The sequence below is a fragment of the Numida meleagris genome, chromosome 1 (assembly GCF_002078875.1).
Source record: "Numida meleagris isolate 19003 breed g44 Domestic line chromosome 1, NumMel1.0, whole genome shotgun sequence".
NCBI lineage: Eukaryota > Metazoa > Chordata > Aves > Galliformes > Numididae > Numida > Numida meleagris.
The window spans coordinates 75,370,421-75,393,056 of record NC_034409.1 but is presented as its reverse complement, the minus strand read 5'-3'; the positions used below and the strand labels follow the sequence as shown (position 1 = coordinate 75,393,056).

General features: G+C 44.4%; 1 protein-coding gene and 1 long non-coding RNA gene across 3 annotated transcripts in view; one reads left to right on the top strand and one right to left on the bottom strand.

The window, feature by feature from the left end:
* Positions 1-22,636, bottom strand: part of ZYX (zyxin) — a 29,173-nt gene that overhangs the window by 5,694 nt on the left and 843 nt on the right. Inside the window, 1 exon segment of the mRNA XM_021395589.1 lies at positions 2,257-2,517. Within this exon segment, the coding sequence (XP_021251264.1) occupies positions 2,257-2,517 (261 nt within the window).
* On the top strand, positions 3,045-21,827 carry LOC110398195. Of its 2 annotated transcripts, XR_002438258.1 has the most exons (5): positions 3,045-6,235; positions 12,251-12,410; positions 16,889-16,930; positions 17,045-17,194; positions 19,195-21,827. It is a non-coding gene; the product is annotated as an uncharacterized LOC110398195 (long non-coding RNA). The 2 variants fall into 2 exon arrangements; XR_002438257.1 differs by lacking the exons at positions 16,889-16,930; positions 17,045-17,194; positions 19,195-21,827 and adding an exon at positions 14,776-14,893.

Sequence of the window (22,636 nt, the reverse complement as noted above, 5' to 3'; positions counted from 1 at the left end):
CATCATCCAAGCACAAAACAACAATAAAGACAAGAAGGTATAAATTCTGCACCCCTTCTTCTGGATATACTAAACACCCACTCCTCTTTCCAGTTAGTCCCAACCAGCAGCAGGCTGGAAGATCAAGTTTCTTACTCCTGACGCTCCGCATATTACTTCAACAGCAGTTATCAAGTTGTCTAATCTTTACATGTAGCTGTTTTCTACAAGCTTTATTAGAATTTCTCATCTGTAATCTAAAGGAGACGATACTGAATGTTTTAAAAAAGGAAAGCTGAAATCTTATTAGCCAGTGGAATACATAAACTGCACTGGTATGCAGTATCTCTTCCAAGTCTTCTTGTTCTGCTTTTGGGGAATTAAAAAAAAAAAAAAAAGATAATACAAGGCCGGTATTTTTTCTTGGAAATTACAGTTTGGGATCAAGTTTGCATGAGCTTGCTTTTCAGTTTATTTAAAAGACAAAGAATAAGGCAGCAGCAAAACCCTGCTCTGCTGTCACAGTGTTTCTAACAGATGCACTAAAAGCCTGCTTTAGGAATTACTTGCACAAATACAAAAAGTTTCCTGCAAAGTTGCTACACCGACTTTATAGATTGACCAATATTAAATATAGCATTACTACACTGATATCAACTTAGCCATCCTGTCATTTCAAACAGAGAAACCAATTGCTATGGCTATACGTTATACTATTGTTCCTTTGGGGAGTGTACCGGAAAGGGAGAGCATGATCAAAGAGATGCAGCAGGGAAGAATCAAATCAGATGCATACCCCTCTTGACTGAGTCAAAACTGAGTTTCAGTCATTCATCTGTCTTGCTAGTACAGCTTTGCTAGCAGCCCTTACCCACATGGCAGCTTAAGCCAAACAGTTTTGCTTATCTCTGTCAAGTTAGTTCCTCCAAAAGAAGCTTTACAGGGAAAGAAGTGGACAAGTGGAACAAGTAACACCCAACTCTCTCGTTACTATACTCTGAAAAACAATTTTTAACATCCATTTGTTTGCTTTTGTAGTTGAGCTAATATATTTCTGTCAGTTTGATGCAACCTACGCACACACACTCCTAATCCACACAACTTCAGCAGAAAAGCGTAAGAACTAGGATAAGACCTTGGATGACAGACTCAAGATTCCAGCCAACAACATATAAGCAAAAGGTCACCAGTTAGGTGGTGCAATTCTACAAGACAGAGGCACCGACACCCTAAGGCCACTGTGACTCATGAAATGGAAAAAATGGTTTAGTCATTTGCTTCTGAGTGCAGGATCAGCCTTCCTACCATTAGATCAGCTGCCCACTGGATTAGTACAGGAAACAACAGTATTACAGAGTCTATGCTAGACAGTGAAAGGGAAAAAAAAGTAAAACAGACATTATTATTTAAACGCATCAGTCCTGGGTGAGATGCACCCTGAAATCATCTTAGGAGTAACTTGTAGCATCAAGCACAAGCAACAGGTCCCTAGTGGAATTTCTGGTGACCCCATGGCTGATAAATTCCAATGAGGGGAAGTACACAACCAGGAACCTTCTGCTCCTTAGAAGAAAAACCACCAACCACCAGAAACAAAAACAAAAACAAAAAAACAAAAAAACCACACCCATAAGAAAAAAATGGAGAAAAAAATGAAAAAAAAAGAAAGCCACACACTAAAGCAAGAGTCACTTTACACAGGAAAACACACTCAACCCAAACCACTAGCAGAAAGCATAAAACTCAGTTATACAAGTCTCATTTCCTGTTTTTGTTAGCTTTTTTTTTCCATGCAATTATTTCTACTTTCTCATCTCTAGCAACAAAGATTGCAATTGCAGAGTCCACAAGAAGGGTCTCTATAATTGGAGACAACCAACTCAAGGTAAGATGAACTGGTAAGAAAGAGAACAGCATGATTCATCGCCACCAGGATGAACGTTCATGCAACATACTTGCTCTTAGACATGCTGGCAAGAATACTACTGCAGTTACACAATTATACACACAGGGAATATCATGAAAAAACACCACATTCCTCCAGCTTTACTAAAATCTAAGTGCAATGCAGGATTGCCTTCCTGACTCCTTTCCTAAATGAGATGCCACATATTTTGAGATCACTTCACAATCCCTTTATCTTACTCTGAAACTTGCAAGCATCTACAGCAAGAGTATACTTCATTTGCAGTGATTCTCATATTTCACCCAGTTACAGACCTCACACTCTGAGAACTGAAAAGCATATCCACATCTGCCACACCACTCTTCACCTACCTTCTGCCATCACAGACATGGAAGCTAGTGGAATCTCTCCCACTCTCCCTATCTGGGCACGCTGGGCACCAGCTCCAGAAGGCTGTGGCAGCGATGACTCCGATGCACCCCCAGCCTTGAAGGGATTCACCTTGGGTTTAGGGGCAACCACAGGTGCAAACTTCTTCTGTGGGTTGTAAAAGGACGGTGTGGAAATGTTGATACTGACTGTGGTTGTCATACGGGTCCCTGGGGTACCTGGAGAAGCCATCTTTTTGGCTCCTGGCAGAAGAGAAGAGAAAGCAATACGAAGTCAGCCTTGGGCCAGAGTGGGAATTAATAGAAAAGTACATATAATGGAGAGGTACAGGAGCTTGTGTCTGGGCAGAGGGTGAGGGGCCTAAGCAGAGCACAGAACACTTCCAGAATCAGCACAGGAAGGAGGAGGAACAGCAACTACAGGCAGCTCGAACGAGCCAGCACACTTCCTTAGCTCAGCTCAGCACAGTGTTGACCACAAAGGGGTTCCTTGTCAGCCACACGCTGCCACAGGGAAAACTAAGCTCCCTGCTGCTAGAGACCCCTCCACACACAATGCAGGAAGTAAAGGAGCCGGTGACCACAGCAAGCATCTTCACCCAGCACAGAGACCCCCCAGACTCCCTCTTCCATGACTGGAAACAGCATTTCCTCTGCCCCACTTACCCGATAACGTCATCTGTTTCCTCTTGTCCTCGGCCTGTGACACCCCCAGTAACGCCCCCTTAGTCCCCAGCACACCCCTGCATTTCCCACCCCACCCACTTTACCTCCAGACCCTTGTGTGCAGGCAGAGGCAAGAACAACGGGTCAGGTGAGGGGTTCTGGGTGTCACATTCCCTGGCAGAGCCCTCTGCTTTCTCCCTCCTCCTGTCACTGCCGGTGAAGGAGCATCCCCTGACCCTCACTGGCTGCGCCAGCCGCCTGCTCCGCCTCCACCAGGAAGCAGTTCCAAGGGTTCAGGGCAGCATTTCTGGGGCCATCCGACACCAGCTTCCCTCAGATTTGGGGCCAGAGCTCAGGTCACACACACTGCAGCAGGCAGTGCAGCTGCAGCCCTGCCACACGCAGGGCCTGGTCTGCCTGTGGGATGCCCAAATAACTCAGCTGAGGTCTGAGAGCAGTGCGAGCACTGCTACACGCAGCCATGAGAGCCCCTCTGCTCTGCCTCCTTTCTGTCACCAAACCTAAATAAGCACAGGCTAGCCCCACCAAGCCAGCGGTTTCAGGAGCCCGAGGGCCACATTTCCAGCATTCCTTCAGCCCTGGAATTCAGGCCAGAAATCTTATCTGCACTAGAAATCTCCACAAAGCCAGATGCTTTGTTGCAACCCTGGCACGCCTACAGTCCTAACACCCCAGCCCAGCAGCACTGCTGCCAGCCCAGGGCTCTATGCTCGCATTTCAGACCAGTGCCCCTCCACTCTGCTTGCAGACAGCTTTCAGCGATAGCTGCTAGGACAGCCTTGGTGTCATCAACTTCCACCCACCACTAATTCACCCATGGCTGCTGCTGAGAGCTGCGTGCTCAGTTCTACACGCTGCCATGGTTCAGTTCTTCCTGGTAACATGGACCTTGTAACAGCTTACAAACACACGATAACATAGACAAACAGTAAGTCTATGCTTCTGCACTTTTTTTCCTTTGCACAGGGCTGACGAGTTGCAGACACCTTGACAAACAGCTTTAGGCTCTTCAAAAAACAGCGAGCAGCAGACAAAGAGCTGAGCAGAGCATGCCCCATATGGTCCTGCATGGAAAAGGGCCAAGGCAGAAAAGCAATTAGCAAGGTCTGTCGCTGATCCCTCACGCTGCTGCGAGTCCGTAGGTCAGAAGGGACTGATCAACTCTACCTAGCCTACAACTTCTGCAGAGCTACTGAATTTGTTAAGAGACCTCCAAGCATTTTTTTAGAGGCTTTTGCTGATGGAGGCGCTTAGACTGTCTTGCACTCCACTGTTCTGTTACGGTGTAATCAGCCTCCTGCTGCAGTCCTACCAGAATAGACTCTTATGACAGGAATACCACAGTCAGAGAGTAATTTCTAATCGCTGTCCATACTGAGGTCAGCCAGCACTGAGACATCCTCCACTTCATAAAATGTGCTGGCATCACTACCAGCAGCTGCTATCTCCCTGAACCCAAAGCAGCCCATTTCCCAGTATGCAATGTCACATTTAAGGCCCTTTCTGTTCAGAGCTGTCTACATCCAGCAGCTGCCCCTGCTCATCCTCACTTCTGTTTATCTGTCTGCCCCCACAAAGACCAGACAGGTTGAGGAAGGCTGGCCTTGCTGCATCACCCCAGCCCCACACTAGTGTCAGTACCATCTGAACCCTATCAGGAACACAAGTCCTGTGGCACTGTTTGTAAAAGCAATCGGAAGGGGGAGTGTCAGGCCAGCAGATCTAATCTCAAATCCTCATGTGTCCCTGAGGTGAGAGGTTTTCTGCCTGCTGATAACAGCAATTAGATGACTCAGGTGGACCTGTGAAGAAGGACATCCCCAAAGGATGCAGGGAGAATACTTAGTTGCCTCATGCACTGTTTAGCAGAGAGCAAGGAACAGGAGGATCAAGCAGCACCTCCCTCAGCAGGCAAGGCCCTGTGATAGATCTGCCACCTGTTAGACATCCACACGGCTCTGAGTTCTCTGGCCCCAAGACAGCTTCCAGGAGCCAAGCTCCTTTCCTGAGGCAGTGTAAAGAGAAGGAACACATAGAGGGAGAGAGAAGAATGCCATTTGCCATCTCAGCTGGTAGAAAGCAGTTTGTTTTGGGGCACGCAGTAAAAGCTGTTCCAGCACTGCAGTCTGACACACTGCATCTGTACTTCCCCTATTTGCCAACTTCCTTCCAGCTGAAGGGGGGTAGCAGAGTGATAGCCATAGCAAAAAACAAAAAAAAAACAAAAAAAAAAAACCCAAAAAACCATGGACCATAAAGCAAACAAGATGTAGGAGTTATGCTTATTTTCACCTTCCCATACAGGATGATTCCAGAAAGTTCTCGCCACCTGCCCCCAAACTGCAAATTTTCACAGTGCAAAGTCCTACCAGCTCTGCAAGCCACAAGGCAGAGCCTGCAGAAAAGCAGGATGGGGGAAGGGGCGCTCGGAGCTACGAGCTTTTTCCACATATGCTGGCCTTGCCTCCTCCTCCCTGTGCAGAGGGAAAAGAACTCCAAAAAGCTATGCAAACATATTTAAAACGTTAGGAAACTCTACGAATTTACAAGCAGTTGCGCCATCACTTTCTCAAGGCACTCCCAAAGAGACTGAAGCTCATCTATTAAACAAATTTCATGCACAAAGCGTCCCAGATCCTTCTCTCGAGCACATCTGGCGAAAGACTCCCAAGGTGTCTCGCTCATCCATGCCCACACAAAAGAGAGCTTGTCCCGACCGAGGGCCGGCAACACCCCCTCCTCCCTCTCCCTCCGCTCCAGCCGACTCCATTGCACCAGCAGCGGGGAAAAGCCACTGCATTCGCACTCTCAGAACGGAGCCGCTCTCCGGCAGAAGGGCATCCCCACCCACACGAGCAAATAGATAAATCGTGACCTAAAGGAGCCCTTCAGTCCAGGAGGCGTTTCCACAGGGCAGGCAGCTCGCCCGGCCCAAGGCAGCCGCCGCCCGGCAGCGCCAAGAGGACAGCATTCCCCAGCCAGACACACCGCGCCGACCAAGAGCCCCTCACCGCGCCGAGAGACTCACCTCGGGGGGGGCGGGAAGGGGAACCACCGCCTCGGGGCGAGAGCCGGCGGGGCTGCCGGACCGGGGCCTCGGGCTGCCTCGGCGTGCCTGCCAGCAGAGGCAGCAGAAATGAAGGGGGGAGCTGCTGAGTCCCGGCGCTTCCGACCAACTCTCGGAAAAGCCTCGCCCAGGCAAAGTTGTTTGACCATAAAAGGAGAGAGGCTGTGCGAACAGCTGAGCTCACTCGCTGGGGAATGTAGCAATGAGGTAAGGGGGGACGGAGCGCCCGAGGGGGACGGGCTGGCTCGGGCTGCGGCGGGAGCCCCGGGCTGACATCTGGTGTGCTCCCCGCCCCCGGCCTCACGAAGTGGGGTTCTCGGGGGTTTTTCTGTCGGCGATCGCGATCAAGCAGCGTTCTTCCGGGCTACCGTACCCCTCTCCTGCCGCCCTGCTAGGGCCCGCGGACCGGGCCGGCTCCATCCCATCTTCCCCGAGCCCCGCTCCGCCCTGCAGTTTCCACCCTCCCTCCCTCAGTGCCAGAGGTGCTGCTGCTGGCGCTGCCCGGCGCCGGGCCGAAGCCGAGGGAGAAATCCTGCGGCTCTGCTGAGGCGCTGCCCCCGTCTTCCAGAAATTAAAGCGCGCATCCCATGATTCTTCAGTGCAGAAGTGGAGTTTGATCTTCTTGCGCTGCCTGCGAGGCGCATACTAAACTTTTATATCAAAGACCGGCTGCTTGAATTGCCTTGTTGGATGGTGTGTGCTGCACATCGGATTTGGTTTTGGCCCAGCATTGGCAGGGGTTCGGTCCTGCTCGATACCTCGCCCAGCGCAGCAGCGTGTGTAGTTTTCAACCACGATCTTCTTCAATTCTCCTTGCCTCTAAGCCTCTTGGGAAAGAGGAGTGTCAATGAAGACAGTGTTCCTTATGCTTTGTGCCATCATTATACCTTGTCGTCAGCATTCAGCCTTCACATTGGGGTTAATGCCCCTACAATTAGAATTACTGCATTTGGTGATGCTTATGAGATCTGGAGCTTTTCTGCTTCTTAGACACCTACCGGCAAAGGTACCTTCTGGCACTGGTAATTCACTTGCAGGTGGCTGAGCGAGCCATGAGCCGTGCCAATTAGATTCCCAGTGTACATTACTGCAAAATACTCACGTTAGAGAGCTGCACAGAGAGGTTCAACAAGGCTTAAGAAATCCAGTGTAAACAAACCTTTAATTTTATAAGCGGGGTTGGCACGAAGAAGTAATGCATTTTATTTAACCAGCTGATACAGCTGGAAAAAATTGGCACTCTGTGAGGTTTTTCAGTCTAACACAATTAGAAATGTCACCTATAGCAATCTGTCTGCCCATATGTCTATCATAGCATCTCACTGCTTCCATAACTGCAGCTGCTGAACTGTTGACCTACAGCTGTTCAATGCTCAAGGATATATAATTCTCATATAAGCGCTAATATTATTATAACACCACTTTTCTATACAAGTCATTTCATTAACTACTGTAATTAATCCACAAAATAATTGTATAGTTTAAGAAAGGTTTGTGCTGTGCCAGGTCTTCTAACACTGTCATTTTTCTATTGCTGACAATCCTTTTCCCTTTTGTTCAGGGAAAGATGTCAGTGTAGAACTAAAAAGTAACCAAGTTCTGGTACATGGCAGTGCACCTCACACAATCAGCTTGACCTCAGAGCACTATACCATTGTTCCCTCTGCTAGCCCTGACTCCAAAGAAAACAAAGAACGTCTCAGATTGAGATTTAAAAAGTGCTGAGAGAATATGAAAAAATTCTACCCTCTCATCATTTCTGGTTACATCCACATAAATCCAGATGCTTGTACTTTTGATTTTCTCACCAATGTGGTGATGCTAAAACCTCATGAGAGCAGCTCAAGAAAAATGAAAATAAAAAAAAGCAGGTCATCTTAGGTGTTTTATGTTAACTTCTCACAGTGGAAAAACAGATATGAAACACATAATTGTTTAGCAGGTTGGAGATGTGAAAGATGAGTTCTCAAATCAGAGTATACCAGAATACATAGAGAAAAACTTTAATCTGATTTTGTGGATTAAAAATGTAATAATCTCTTTGTGCTAATAACCTTCCTTCATGCAGTCGTTTGCTTGGAGGAGCAGACATTTTTCTGCTGCAAACTCAAATTAGTACTTTGAGATGCACACAATGGCAGTCAATCTCCTTACTGGAAGCAAAATATTATTCCTGAATAAGAGTTTAGCTGCCTGGGAACAGGTATGGATCAGCAGGTATACTTGGCTTGTTGTGCCAGAGGACATGGGCTTGACCTTCTTGTGTTTTCTGGAATAAGCAGTAGTCCTCTGCTTGAATCTCTTTGGCTGTCCCATGCTGTGGAAACAGTGATCTGGTATTTTGGAGTATACCGTGGTGTGAAAGCTACTGTTCCACAGATGTAGGGTGGAATGACAGCTGACTACAAAGCAGATGATGGAGGGATTTAGACTATGCAGTTCTGGCTGGGTGCTTCTTTGGGATCTGTGAAATGAAGCAAGGCCCAATGCTGGCTGTCAAACCTAAGCTTAGAAATTCCTGAAATTCAATGAATCCACCTCAGAGAGACTAAGTTTTCATGGAGACAAAGAATCCTTACGGGCAATCGAGTTGAATAATACAGTGAGTAAGTAAAGATGAATGCAATACAGAAGTGATGTGGCAAATTCATGTACTGCACTGAAATTAGGAGTGTGCTGGCAGTGATTAGGTGGCTGTAAAATAGAAATAAGATAAGAAAACATAAGTTCTTGAGCGCAAAAAGGATTCTTTCCAAGATCACCAATAGGGAATTAAACTTTTGGGGCAGAAAATCTTATCTAAATTCAAAAGGGTTCTAGGTAGCTGCAGATCTTAGTATTAACAGTAAGCTAAAGGACAGAGGAAAGCAATTTGGATGCTGGACAGAATGCATTAACTATGTTAATAATGTAAAATATCTTAATCTGTGTAATTTTCATCTACATTAACAGGTCCAGTAGTGCCATTTTATCTCAGTGTGAATTAGTCAACCATTATTAGTGCTACTTAAAAGTCCATGTTTTCCTAACCGATGAAAAGTCCTGACTCATACCTGTCTTGCATCTGTTACTTCTTTAATCATGCAGCTTCTGTTTAGTCTAACTGCATTTTTAAAAATTTATTCTAAGCTGCTACTTATCAGCTTAACCTGTATACGTTTTCTGATTTAAATGCTGTCTGTGGGAACAGAAAAATTGAGAATAAATAATGGGTCCAATTTTGTCCCCAGGCCAAGAGGTACAGATGACGTTAGGCCCACGCTGCCAAGGGCAGGGTCACCTACAGCAGGCTGGCTGCTTGCATACAGGCTGCTGCAAGTAATGCATCCTGGTAAGAGCTCTTGGGGGATCCATTGTGCTCTCACAGCACAGGACTCTCTTAGCATGCTCCTGACTCACTCCCTCCTGTGCAGTGCATGACAATTCTTCATGTAAAGGCTTAGATCTGATGAAGGCTGACATCTACCTTGGCATTGGATCAGTTAAACTACTACCACCATACAGGTATCACTGTCCTGCTGAAGCAGGATGCCTCGGTCTGTGGAAGGGGAAGAGGCACTTGCCGGGCCTCACTGTCCTGACAGTTTCAGGTTGGAGTGCCTCATTCTCCTTCTGGGATGCGTGTTGGCAGCTGGGTGCCAAAGAGTCAAATACAGAGAGGTACACTTGAAGACTGCAGAGCCTGCAGTCTTTATGAGCCTGATCATCCTCCGGCATCTGTGAAACTGGCACGCAGTCAGGAATTTGCAGAGTTATTTGCAAAGGTCATGAATTCTTCTGGAGAAGTCCCTAAACAACAAACTGCCCAGGACAGATAGATAGTGCATCTCTGCTGCTTCCCTTCAAAACTGAGTCTGCTATGCAAAGCAAATTGTCTGTCCCAAAGAAGGGGCTCATTCAACAGCTATGGAGAACTTCAGTGATCTCTGAGAAGTGTAATTAACACTGCCCCCATAACATCCTCATAGAAAACCTGTTGAAGTTTGGGATGGATGAGCAGACAGTGAAATGGATTTGAAAACTGGCTGAATAACTGGGCCCATAGGGCAGTGGTCACAGGCACAAAGTCTAGTTAGAGGCCAGTAATGAGCAGAGTACCACATGGGTCAATACTGGATCTAGTCCTTTTAACATCTTCATTGGTGATCTGGATGATCGTCATGCACCTGCAATAAATTCACAGAGGACATTAAACTGAAGGGAATGGCTGATTTCACCAGAATGCCATGCTGCCATCCAGAGGGACCTCAACAGGCTGGAGAAATGGGTTGACAAGAATCTCATGGAATTCAGCAACGAGAAGTGCTGAGTCCTGCACCTGGGGAGAAACAACTCATAGCACCAGTACTTGCTGGGGGATGCCCTTTTGCAGAAAAGGGCCTGGGAATCTGGGTGGACACCAAATGAACATAAGCCAACAGTGTGCCCTTCCCGCTAAAAAGGCTAACAGTACTCTTGGCTGCATTAAGCAAAATATCACCAGCAGGTCAAGAGAGGTGATCCCTCCCCTCTGGTCAGTGATGGTTAGGCTGCACCTGGAGTGCTGTGTACATTTTTGGGCTCCTCAGGATAAGACAGATATGGACCGATTGGAAATTGAATCCAGTGTAGGGCCACCTAGATGATTAAGGGCCTGGAGCACCTCTCCTGCAAGGAGAGGCAGAGAGCTGGAGCCTGGAAAAGAGGAGGACTGGGGGATCTTACCAACGTATATAAATACCTGAAGGGAGGGTGTGCAGAAGACACAGCCAGGCTCTTTTCAGTGTTGCCCAGCGCCAGGACACGAGGCAATGGGCACTAACTTGGACACAGGAGGTTCCCTCTGAACATCAGGAAGCACTTCTGTGCTGCGCGGGTGATGGAGCACTGGCACAGGTTGAGCACAGAGGCTGTGGGGTCTCCTCCTCAGAGATCTCCAGAAGTCACCTGGACGTGGGCCTGGGCACCCTGCTGCGGGTGTCCCTGCTGGAGCAGGGGTTGGGCCAGATGGACCCTGAGGGCCCTGCCAGCTTCAGCCATGCTGTGATTAATTTTACATCTTCAAATTAATTTATAAAAGTATTGCGTTATACACACATACGTACATACTTCAAAAGGCCGTTCTAATCACACAAAAAGAATTAATGTCCCTGATTAAAGCATTAGAAAAGGCTATAACTTGTAAAGAACAGCAACAAAATCCTCTTGCTCTGGCAGGAACTGCTTTTGTGAGGCAATGCAGATATACAAGTAAGAGGGAGCGAGGCATCTCTGTGGTATGACCATGGGCGTACCAGTGTGTCACATGCCATCTTAGTGGCCAGGGGAGCAGATGCCTGGCATCTATTTTGGAGAGAAGCAACATTTGTAGCGAGGCTGGCAGGTCTTTCTTGGACAGAAATAGGGCAGAGGTTCAGCTCCCAGATAAGTTATCAGTCTCACTTCTGTTTCCTTGTCTCCTCACCCCAAGATTTCCTGATGAATAGCTGCCTCTCCCCTTCTTGACAGGGCAGCAGACCTGCATTGCCATGGCTTCTGGGGCTTGCTTACAGGCACATATCCTCTGTCTCACACTGCTCTCCCACACCTGCTCACTGCTGCAGGACCTGGTATCTGAGGAGCAAACAGGCTGGCTCAGTGGGTATCTCTTACCTGTAGTGGAGAATGAGCTGTTCTGTGACTCTGAAAAACCTCAACCAGTCAGACAAGGCCTACAGAAGATAGTGGGATGCAGCTGATACACAGATGAGTAATTGTGACATGCGCATGGATGTGGCTGGATATGGATGTCTGCCAGAATCTGTTCTGCTTGGAAAGCAGCTATACCCTTGCAATTTCCACAGCCTGATGCCCTACTCCTTGCCACCAGCAAGAAAAATTGTGATATATTTGGTTGTTTTGTGCAAACAGTGCTTGTCAGAACTAACTGTCAAAGAAACAGAGGTGTCAGTCTGCTAATTAAGGAGCCTACTCTTCCTGTGTGTGGTACAAGCTTCTTTCCATCCTAAATGCTGAGCTCTCATAGTAGAAGTCTCCTTTCTTCTCTTTGTTACATTGTGTAGTCTTGTAGGCATGGCACAAATGAGAGACAAAACCAGGTTCTCAGCTCCCTTAGGTCATACTGAACCTCCTATGTCATACAACAGGAGAAGTTCTGTGGTGGCTTCGCCACAGTAATGGGTGCAGCTCAGTGCTACAGAGGTACTGTCTCTTACAGTCTGTCTATTTGTCTGTCTATTACAGTCTCAGTAATATTATCGTGGAGCAGGATCCTGGTCACCATCTCTACCTGAGTGCCATTATTTTCACATGTATGAACTGAGGGAGCCAAGTAAAGAGGATTGGCCTTTGGAGACTGCTAGCTTTCTCTTTTCGTGGCATGGCATGAGAACACATTGAGTTGGTGAGTACCCTAAGGATATATAAGAAAATTGTTCTAGTCATGAAGAAGAATGAAGTCTGATATAGTCCACACTTGCATTATCTGTAGGGAGTGGGTACTGAAGCAAAGTATTCTCCCTTTCGAGCCTCACAAAAATAAGTAATTGTTTCAATCCAGATTGGTGTCTTAGCAAAACCTAGTACATATGGACTGTAGATGATTAAGGAAACAGGGCTCTGGAGAAAAGTGATAAACAAAATAGACAGTATAGGCATATAGTCCAGTAGTCTGCTTCCAGAAACAAATAGGCTAAATGCTATCTACAAACTGCACAGTAAAACACAATCTGAGAGTAGCTTTGATGTGGTGCAGCCTCCTTAAGACCTTGCTTTCCAGAAGCAAGAGGTATGGAGCTAGTACTTGTCACCAGCATGTTTGGAAGCTAATTTACTGCCAGTATAAATAACAGGATGATTACAAACCAGACAAAAATCTTTGACTGTTTCCCAGGGTTGCCAGGATAATTAGCAGGGCTTTGCAATAGTGCCACTGTCTGTCCAGTAGCTGGGAGTCTGGCAAGTGGTAATTTATTGGAGATAGTGACCTTAAAGCTATGATTTTCAATAGGTTGAAAATGTAAAGGTGTGACAGGTGTTACTGAAGAGGTATGCTAAGTTCATTCTTTATCTAACCAAGTGGTCAAGCGCTGCATGAGAGCCACTGACTGTGGGGAATAGGATAACAGCAGCAACAGGCCACCATTGCCAGAACTTTGTAGGTAGGCAAAGTGATGTTGAGAGAATCTCATCAGGCTGCTAAGTGCTTCTGATTATGAGGAAACCACTGTCAAACTGCTTTTTGCAGTGTGACTAATGTTCCAGAAACAGTATTGGACTTACTGCTGCCAAAGGAAATAAATGTGATATTTACGCATTTAGTTCTCCCAGTCGGTTGCCTCTCCTGGGCCTCTCACCCAGGAAGACATGGGGTTTCTTCCCAACATCTTGATACATAGTGTTCAACCTCATTCAAAAAACTGCTTGGTCCTACTAGCAATAATCCTTTTGTTTCCTGTTTGTTTGGCCTTTATGTCCATGCTCCCCAAAACTGCATCCCACCAAGGTGGTCATTAAGCCTCTAGTTTAATAATATAAAACAAAAATGAGATTTGATAAAAGAAAGTAGATGCTCGTATCGAAAACAGGTTTATGAAGTAGTACAGCAAAGATTATGGATTTGTACAAGGGTGCAGTAAATGTAAAACAGTGCAAAAGCCACATATGATATCCAAACAATTACAGGCAATGCATGATGACATAGCCACAGCATTCTCAGATGTAAGACTTTGAAAGGGATGGAGCTCTCTCGGCTCCACTTGTCCACTTGCTTTGGGAAGCAAAGCAGAACACACTGGGATAGCTTACTTTCTCCAGTGTAGTAAAATGGCTGCATCTTTTTTTCTGACTCAAGGAAGAGAAAATCTCCACAGAGATCCGAATTTTAACATATATAAAAAATACTATATCCATCCCTTCATAAATTTCAAAAGGAGGCATTCCATAGGGGTGAGACTACACACTGCAAATTAGTCTTCTTGACTAACAGGACAGAAAAGGGTACAGGGCACTGATTAGTTCTGAGAGGGATAATGCTTTGAAGAACATGGACAAAGTTTTGGTCTAGTTGATGCTTTTCATTGGCTCTAACTTCCCAAACTTGATATCATTGCAGACAGATATCAGAGCTTGTGTGCCAAAAGCCTAAATTTAAATTGATGAGTTTAGATTGCGGTCAAGTATAGAGGGACAATAAACCATAGAAGTTTTTTTACTCTTCCATATTATGTATTTTCAGGTTCCTGGCTTGGTACTGAGGCTAAAACAATTCTCTTGGTCTCAGAATTCATTTAGTCTTTCAGCATATGCTGATGAGAAGACAACATTATGCTGCCTCCTCTCTGCTTTGTTCTTGTGCTGATTTTTACTAGAGTCCTAGGGCCTCCATTCGTGTCTGCTCTTTACTCAAAAATTGCTGTTCTCCAAATCCATACATCTCCAACAGTGGAATGAAGTTTCAAGTTACATACTTGTTGCCCAGTGTCTTAAGAATTCCACTTTCCTAAACATATCAATAAATTATCTGAGAGACCATGAGACCATAATTTTTCTCATCTACAATTGTTTCAACTCTTTCTTCTCGCTGACAGTAAAATGAAGAAGTAGTAGTAAACATGAAAGTATGATAAATGCTCTTGCTGCAGATTGAAACCAACTGAAACTTTGGGGAGACAGAAAGGAAGAGCAACATTCTATGGGAACAGTGAAAAGCTAATGTCCCCCCAAATGCAGAAGAAATACTTCTGCATCAACTGCACCTTTTGTTCCAGAGTCTTACTGTATGAGGATGGGCCTACTACATTTGAAAATGTGAGAACGGAGAAGCTTTTTGAAACATCATGATGGCTGATCACAGTACTATACTGTGAATAAAACACATGTATCGAATCAATAGGTGTCTTGTTTCTATTTCAAACTGCTTAACTATCTTAAAGTATGGTCAGGAGTTGGCTGAAGATTAAAGATGCTGGATAATGACAAGCCACCACAGGAACTACTTGTAGGCATTAAAACACTAGTGATTCATGGCAACACCACCCAATTGCAGCTGCTGGTCAGCCACAGAATCAACCAGGATTAAGAAAAAATAGCGTATTATTGTCTGCCAGCATAAAGACACAGCATTGTTAAAGGAAGCCCTCTTTAGCACTGGCTAAGGTCACATTGTTCTAAATGCAGCACTTCTTGATATTTATGAGAAGTGGAAGGGTTATCAGTTGCTGGACATAATGCTGCCCAGAATGGTGGCTATTGTCTTTCCTGCACTTTTCTGTCTATGGAAATCACAGGGCCTTTGCCCAGTGCTGATATGTATGAGTCCATATACTCTAAGGTGAGGTGGTAAACAGGATGCTCTCCTTTCCTGGTCTGCTTCTGGTAGGGGATGCCTCCCCACAGGAAGCATCAGATAGTATACATCTGATATATATCTACATACATAGATATCAGCAAATGGTTTCACCAGGCTCTTCTATAGCTGAGAAGAGCCCGTTCCTCAAATTTCAGTAGAGAACACAGCAAGAAGCAATATATGGGCCACATGTGCTTTATTAAAGAGCTTGTCAGCAGGTGAGAACATTAGACCTCAGGAGACTTGAAACACAGATGGGAAACGAGAGGTCACCCCCAAATCAGCACAAAGGCAAGCATTCTAGATCCTTTAAGATCTCATATGGAGTATGGCATAGCAAAGCAGGTAGATTTATTCAGATCTCCTCCTAAAAACAGCAGTAGGCCTGACTTGATTCCAAAACCAGTTTTAGTCAATGTTGATGTGCCAGTGCTTACTCACAGCAGCTGTGTGCTCAGTGTTATATGTCAGAGACTATTTTCTGGAGAATTTTTTAAAGGTGAGGGTCATTCTGTCAGCATGAGTGAACAGTTCTGGTTGATATTTTGCTTCTGGATATTGTAAGACTATTGTTATTCCAGACATCACAATTTGGTAGTGAAGACAGAAATACTAGATTTTAAAATAAGAAGTATCTCCTTTGTTGTGACTTTGTATATTTTTGTATGTTTTTATTAAGACTTGCATAACCATATTGCAGAAAATCCCTTCCTTGTTAAGAGTTAATACCTACACATTCTGAGAGCTCCTAGTTCCCCATCTTTAATATACCACAGGGACAGAGTGAGAAGATGACAACTGATATTTTGTAAAGCTAAAAATACCATGCCTTTTTACATAACACTGGGAATTTAAAAAGCACATTTACTGCTTGCAGATTATTTTTAAAAATGCAGTTTGAGCAACACCACTAGTACAGATTCAACTGACATTTATGAGAAGTAGCTGCTGTATGTTTCACTGTTTGGGAATGAGACATTCAGTAGAGAATGAAGTAAATGTTTTTTAAAAAGTCAAATAAGACTCATACTGCATCAAAGACATTTGCACCCTGATAAACACCTCAAGTTTATGTCACTGGCAATTTCTTAGTGCATACCATGTACCTGCTCTGACCCTCCAAAGCTATTTCCTCAGACCTTGCTTCTTGGTACTAGCCACCTGATGGTGAGCAACCTGTTAACTCCAAATGGTGAACTCCCATTCCTGAAATTTCCTTTTTTTTTTTTCCTCCTCTTTTTATTTTCTTTCCCTTATTGTCCTTCCTGGGACACTCAATCAATGTTCAGTTTCCAATAGATTATTCCAGGATATCCAAAGTTTGTGTCTCTACTTTGGCAGCATAGACCATTTTGAGAACTCACCACGCAGCAGAAAGGGGAAAATAATCTTTTAGTGCCACCATTACTTTTCTTCAGCAACGTAGGAGAAAATACTATTGAGCACTAAGAGGAATTTTTGATAAATACTCCATTGAGAGGGTGGATTGCTTAATTCTACTGAACTTATATATATTTTTTTGTGGCTTTTAGTATGGGCAGAACAAGATCACATTTGCTTGGAGGCGTATATAGGTAAGCATGAGCCTATATTGCGATACGTAATGCAAATATATCCTATGTCAGTACCTCCACCTATTGTCCCTTCTTAACTTCAGTTCATGCACACAGCTTCAAATATTTTCCCAGCTTGAAAGGAGCCAGCCGTCCATTTATGTCAGATATGTTACACCCTTTCAGAAGCTGAACCCGGCTGGTACTTCCTTTTTCATTCTTTGAACCTCGTAGAAAGCTTTTGTCTCCTGCACTGAAGGAAGGATCTCCAAGCAAGAAAGTATGGTATGAGTCATTTTGTTATCTCATTTCCTTTTCAGTCCACTTGAAAATCCTATCAGTAGCTAATACAGCTTGATGTAGAATTAACTCTTGTGCTATCTACTCCATTACTTTTGTGAAGCAATTACAGAGATCTCTGCCAGAAGAAGCATTTACTGGGGAATCCATACTGCCAGTGGCAGAAGGCCAGCAGAGAAGTGTATTGGAGCAACAGTCCCCAGAGGGTGATTCCTGCCTCTATAGATCTGACACAGACATTATTTTTGTAAACATCTCCTACTTACGAAGTTAGTAGGCCTCTGCTTATTTTCCACAGCTGAAAACACATCTTGCAAGAAGCAATGTATGAAGTTTGTCCATATCTTTCTGTGATATAAATTGGTCATGCCATGGGATTTTAAGTAAGGATTTAAAAAAAAAAAAAGGTCAAAGAAGGAAAGCAAAGTGAACAGTCATTTTTCAGAGCCTTTAATGGGTAGACAGATGTGGATGCCAATGAGATCTTTGGGGATGGGAATTAATGTTAGGATGAATGATAGAGAGAAGGATGATATTTTAAATTATTTTGGAGTTAGCAATGTTTAGTTAAAAGTGGAACATTCAGTTGCACGATTTATATGGGTAATTTTTTGTATTTGCACAGCTTTAAATCGGAGTTAAGGCAGAAGACATGGGACACATTATTTATTGTAACATAATCACCATCCCTGATAATTACTGAAATGAATACACTTATTAAGCAAGTATGAAAAAGTGACAATAGCTTTGTATTTGATAAGCGGTATTTCTCAGGAAGAATTTGCTCCAGTATTTTTAATTTACAAGATTTTTATATTATATATATACAGAGCTACAGGGAACATAGGGAAAATTAGGTTTAATAGTACAATTAATCATTAGCTTAAAGAAAAGGTAATCAATGCATAACAGGCATGTCTTAAAAAGCAAATAAAAATTAATTAACAATTTACAGCATAAGTCTGTCTTCAGGGTTATGATGGAAGTGCTACAGTGTGGATTTGGAACAAGCTGTTAAAAATTAGATCTTTTTCTGAAACTGCTTTGTTCTGCACTATTATCAATCCCTTTGCTGGGCAGAGCTTTCCTCAAGCACATCTTCCTACCCTCTCCTGTTCAGACCTCTGCCTGAGTGGAGGGGTAGGGGGAAGAAGCTGATGAATGGCCCCTGTCACTTGCCAACCGTACAGATCAATCTGGCATTCAACCCTGAAACAACACTGCTCACCTAGGAACACACACACTTTTTTTTTTTTTTTTTTACTATAGGTCTGTCAATTTCTTAGTTGCATTCATGGCAAAGGTGCAGAAATTGAGGAAGAAAAGGTCAAGGGAGGGTTATGTTGCCCTTCCACCAGCAGCATTCTTGGCCGGGCTGGAATAAGTTAGAGCAGTCCTTGAGATCTGCTCTGCAAACAAAAACTCCTCAGGGCGGAGACCTATGGCCCATGACAGCTGGAATACAGCCATGCCCTTCTTTTGTGTTGCCCAGCATGCTTCTCTTAAAATGGCATGTGGAGGGAGAGGCCTACAACTCTACAAGAAATAAGGGGGCACATAATTACATCCATCATAAAGATCATGTAGGAAGTTGTCAATGGCTGTTTCCTGTTGCTCAGTCCCTCCCAAATACCTGGCTGTGGTAAAGAATCTGTCCATGCCTCACTGAATCACGGAATGGCTGATGTTGGCAGGGCCCTCTGGGTGCCCAGGGCCACATCCAGGTGGCTTCTGGAGATCTCCAAGGAGGAGGCTCCACAGCCTCTCTAGGCACTGGCACTTGTGCCAGTGCTCCATCACCTGCACAGCACAGAAGTGCTTCCTGGTGTTCTGAAGGAACCTCCTATGTTCCAGTTTGTGCCCACTGCCTCATGTCCTGGCACTGGAAAACACTGAAAAGCGCCTGGCTGTGTCCTCTGCGCACCCTCCCTTCAGGTATTTAGTAGACATGTTGATGAGATCCCCCTGATCCTTCTCTTTTCCAGGTTGGACAGTCCCAACTCTGTCTTTTGTCATGTAAGACATGCTCAAGTCCCTTTCATCATCTTTGTGACCTTTTGTTGGACTCTCTCCAGCATGTCCATGTCTATCTTGTACTGAGGAGCACAGAACTGGATACAGTACTCCAGGTAGGGTCATCTTCTTTGACCTGCTGGCAATATTTTGCCTCATGTAGACAAGAATATTGTTCTTAATGGCAAGGGCACATTACTCACTCATGTTAACTTGCTCACCACCAGGACTCCCCTAGTGGTCTTCTTCTGCATAACTGCTTTCCAACTAGGTGGCCCCCAGTGTGTCCTGGAGCTTGAGGCTGTTTCTTCCCAGGTGCTGAACTGCACATTTCTTCTTGTTGAATTTCATGAGGTTCCTGCCAGCCCATTTCTCCAGCCTCTTGAAGTCCCTCTGGATGGCAGCACAACCCTCTGTTGTATCAGCCACTCCTCCCAGTTTTGTGGGAGCTGCAAATTTGCTGAGAGCATACTCTGCTCCATAATCCAGATCATTAATGAAAATGTTCAACAGGACTGGACTCTGTATTGACCCCTGCAGTACTTTGCTCATTACTGGCCTCCAGCTAGAATTTACACCACTGATCATTGCACCTTTGTGAACACTTACATTTACCAAGATCTTTCAGATCAGCATTTAAATCACCACTACACAAAACATATTTTGTACACACTTTCCACATGGAATTATAACCTAATTATCTAAGAAAGTATGTGCAGTGCTTAAAAAAGATGTTCAGAACCTGACAGAAAGTGTATTTCAAAGAAAAAAAAAACCCTTTTTTTTTAGTCATTTACTTCCTGGCCCTTGCAGCAGCAGCTCGGGAAGAGCAAAGACAGAAACTGCAGGGGGAAGTTCAGCTTTACTCTGTTTATGCTTTGTTTTAGTTCAGAGATTCAGTCCTTTTGCTTTCCTCCTACATGATAATATTCATAAAATATGCCTTGTACAGGAAAGACATCACAGGACATTAACAGAAATGGCTTGAATCTAGAATTTCATCTTGCTTCATTTGATAGAAAAAAGAGAATCTTGCTGGTGGCCATTTTGACACAATCTTTGTTTGAATCAAAAGTCAGAAGAGTGGAGATGTCTCTTACGCACAGTATATGAGCATGTTAGAAGTCAGTATTTAACAAACTGAGCTATATCTGATACCTGAGATGCTGCTGTATTTTTTCAGAATGTAAACTCCTCTTACGCAAATAAGATAAGAATTGCACTTCAAGAGAATTTAGGAAAACAAGTTAGATATTGGCTTATTAAAAACAAGAAATTGTTCTCTGATAAGCTCACATAGAACCTACTCTATGGAAGAGCCAAGCAGCTGTGCCGGAACTACTGACAGCCTAGCAAAGTTTTCGCAGCTTCACATGAGAATGAATTTTACTATTTAAAGTAGATTTATATACATAAGGTCTGTAATGAATAAATGCAAGAGTAAGAACCAAAAGATAAAGATACTATCCTTTGATTAAACTGACTATATATAAGATGGCAGATAAAGCATGGCGGTGGATGCTTGGGTGCTGACAGGCAGTAGTACTTCCACAGCTAAGTTATATTGATTCCAAATAAAAAAAAGTCTGTGGCATCAGGACATGTCAGACAGCCATGAGGCAGGCCAGTAGTTTTATGCAGTGAATGAATAGACACTTTGGTATAATTCAGTGGGAATAGCGGACATTCGCCATCCTTGGAAGCAAGAAGTCCTCCACTTTGCCAGTTCTTTCTCTGCTCTGCTTGCCTGACACTTGCCTTACAGTAGCATTATCACTTGCCAGATCCCTGTGTAAACTATCATGTCACTAAAGCAGCAGAAAACAAAACCATCAAGAACTGGAAAGCTGATTTTCAGGCACAGTAAGTGCTAGGAGTTGCTCACCTATCTGTGGAATCATACCCTGAGGCAGAAGTCAGAACAGACCGATGCAGATTTTATTGTAGCTTAATGAAAGGAAAGCCAAATCCACAGCTGCAAGGACCCAGGGTATGACGCTGAGCTTGAGACAAAGTGATAGACAAGGTAAAGTGTCAAGACCGGGAAATAGAATAAGGAGGCCACCACTGAAAAGGAGCCAGTCCAAAGATCTCCCTGAGATCAGAAAGGAGGTTCACAGAATAACAGTTTTAGACTGTGGGTGGAGAGAAGGGGATTAAAATTGAAACATGAAACAGGAGAAAGACTTAAGAAATCGCCCACAGCTGTATTAGTAATACATCTTCTCTATGCAAGGATAAGATGCAAAAGCTGTTTGGTGGGGTTTTGGTAAGCCTCCTCAGGACAGCTGTCCTGATCAATCCATGTGCAACAGCTGTCTGGGCAGTTGCTAGCTTACAAAACATTTATCTAAGACAGGCCTTGTGTCTTAAAATACCACTTTTCCCATTTCGATTTGCTTTTGTTTCCCTTGTCCTTGCATGTAGACCTGGAAGTCAATATGGATCAGCTCTTCAGAGAAGTTGAACACCCCTTGTTGAACACAAAGTTCCACAAGATCTACGGTTTCCCAGCATTTTTAAAACTTAGGTTTCAAGAGTTCAGACACATCAGGAAAATATTGAGTCATTCAAAAAAAAAAAAAAAGGCATGAAAGCTGACAGGTTTGGAAATACATGGAGGAAGGAGAAAAAAAACACTGTGGAGAAATTTCATCCTCTGTGGAGACAGAATGTGATGTGAAGAACATTATAGCACCCGTGCAGGCTCTTGGTGGCCTCGGGAGCCCAGACAGGAGACTGGGATCTCTTATACTTCAGGAGTGTTATGTTCACCATACTTACCTGATCTTCAGTACCATCGAGAAGGGGAAAAGATGTAACAGCTACTAGTATTCAGACATTGCCACTTTTTTGCTGCATGTGTCTTTCCTGTGTAGCTTTTACTTTGGAAGCTGCCTATGTAGGCAGAGTCCTTCTCTACCCACAGAGGCTCAGGCAAAACATGTTCTCCTTATGTGAAGCCTTTTCCTGTTTATTTATTTATTTATTTTAAACCTTTCCGTAGGCTCAGCATAAGCCATGTATGGGAGAATGAACTTACATGTTCCCTATTTCTGCTGTTAATAAAGACTGCTTGGCTGCCTTGAACATAAACAAAAATGAATTATCCAGGCCCAAGGCTGAGAACGAAGTAACTCATTTGGGATCAGCAAAATTCAGTCTGTTAGTAATCGAGGTTGGTGGAAGGAAGCTGGCAAGATCGGATAGGATTCGAGGACGAAGGAAGCAGAAAGCAACAGGGAGAAACCACGAGCACCTCCCAACACGAGGAGTGGAAGGTGCAAACTGAGGACAGCCGGAGGTGCCGGGGAAGTGGACCAGGACGACTCGCCTGTTGCCATCAGGCGAGGAAGAATTTGAGCCGCGAAGGGGGCAGACGTAGCATCTGCCCCTGGAGATCCTTCCTTACCA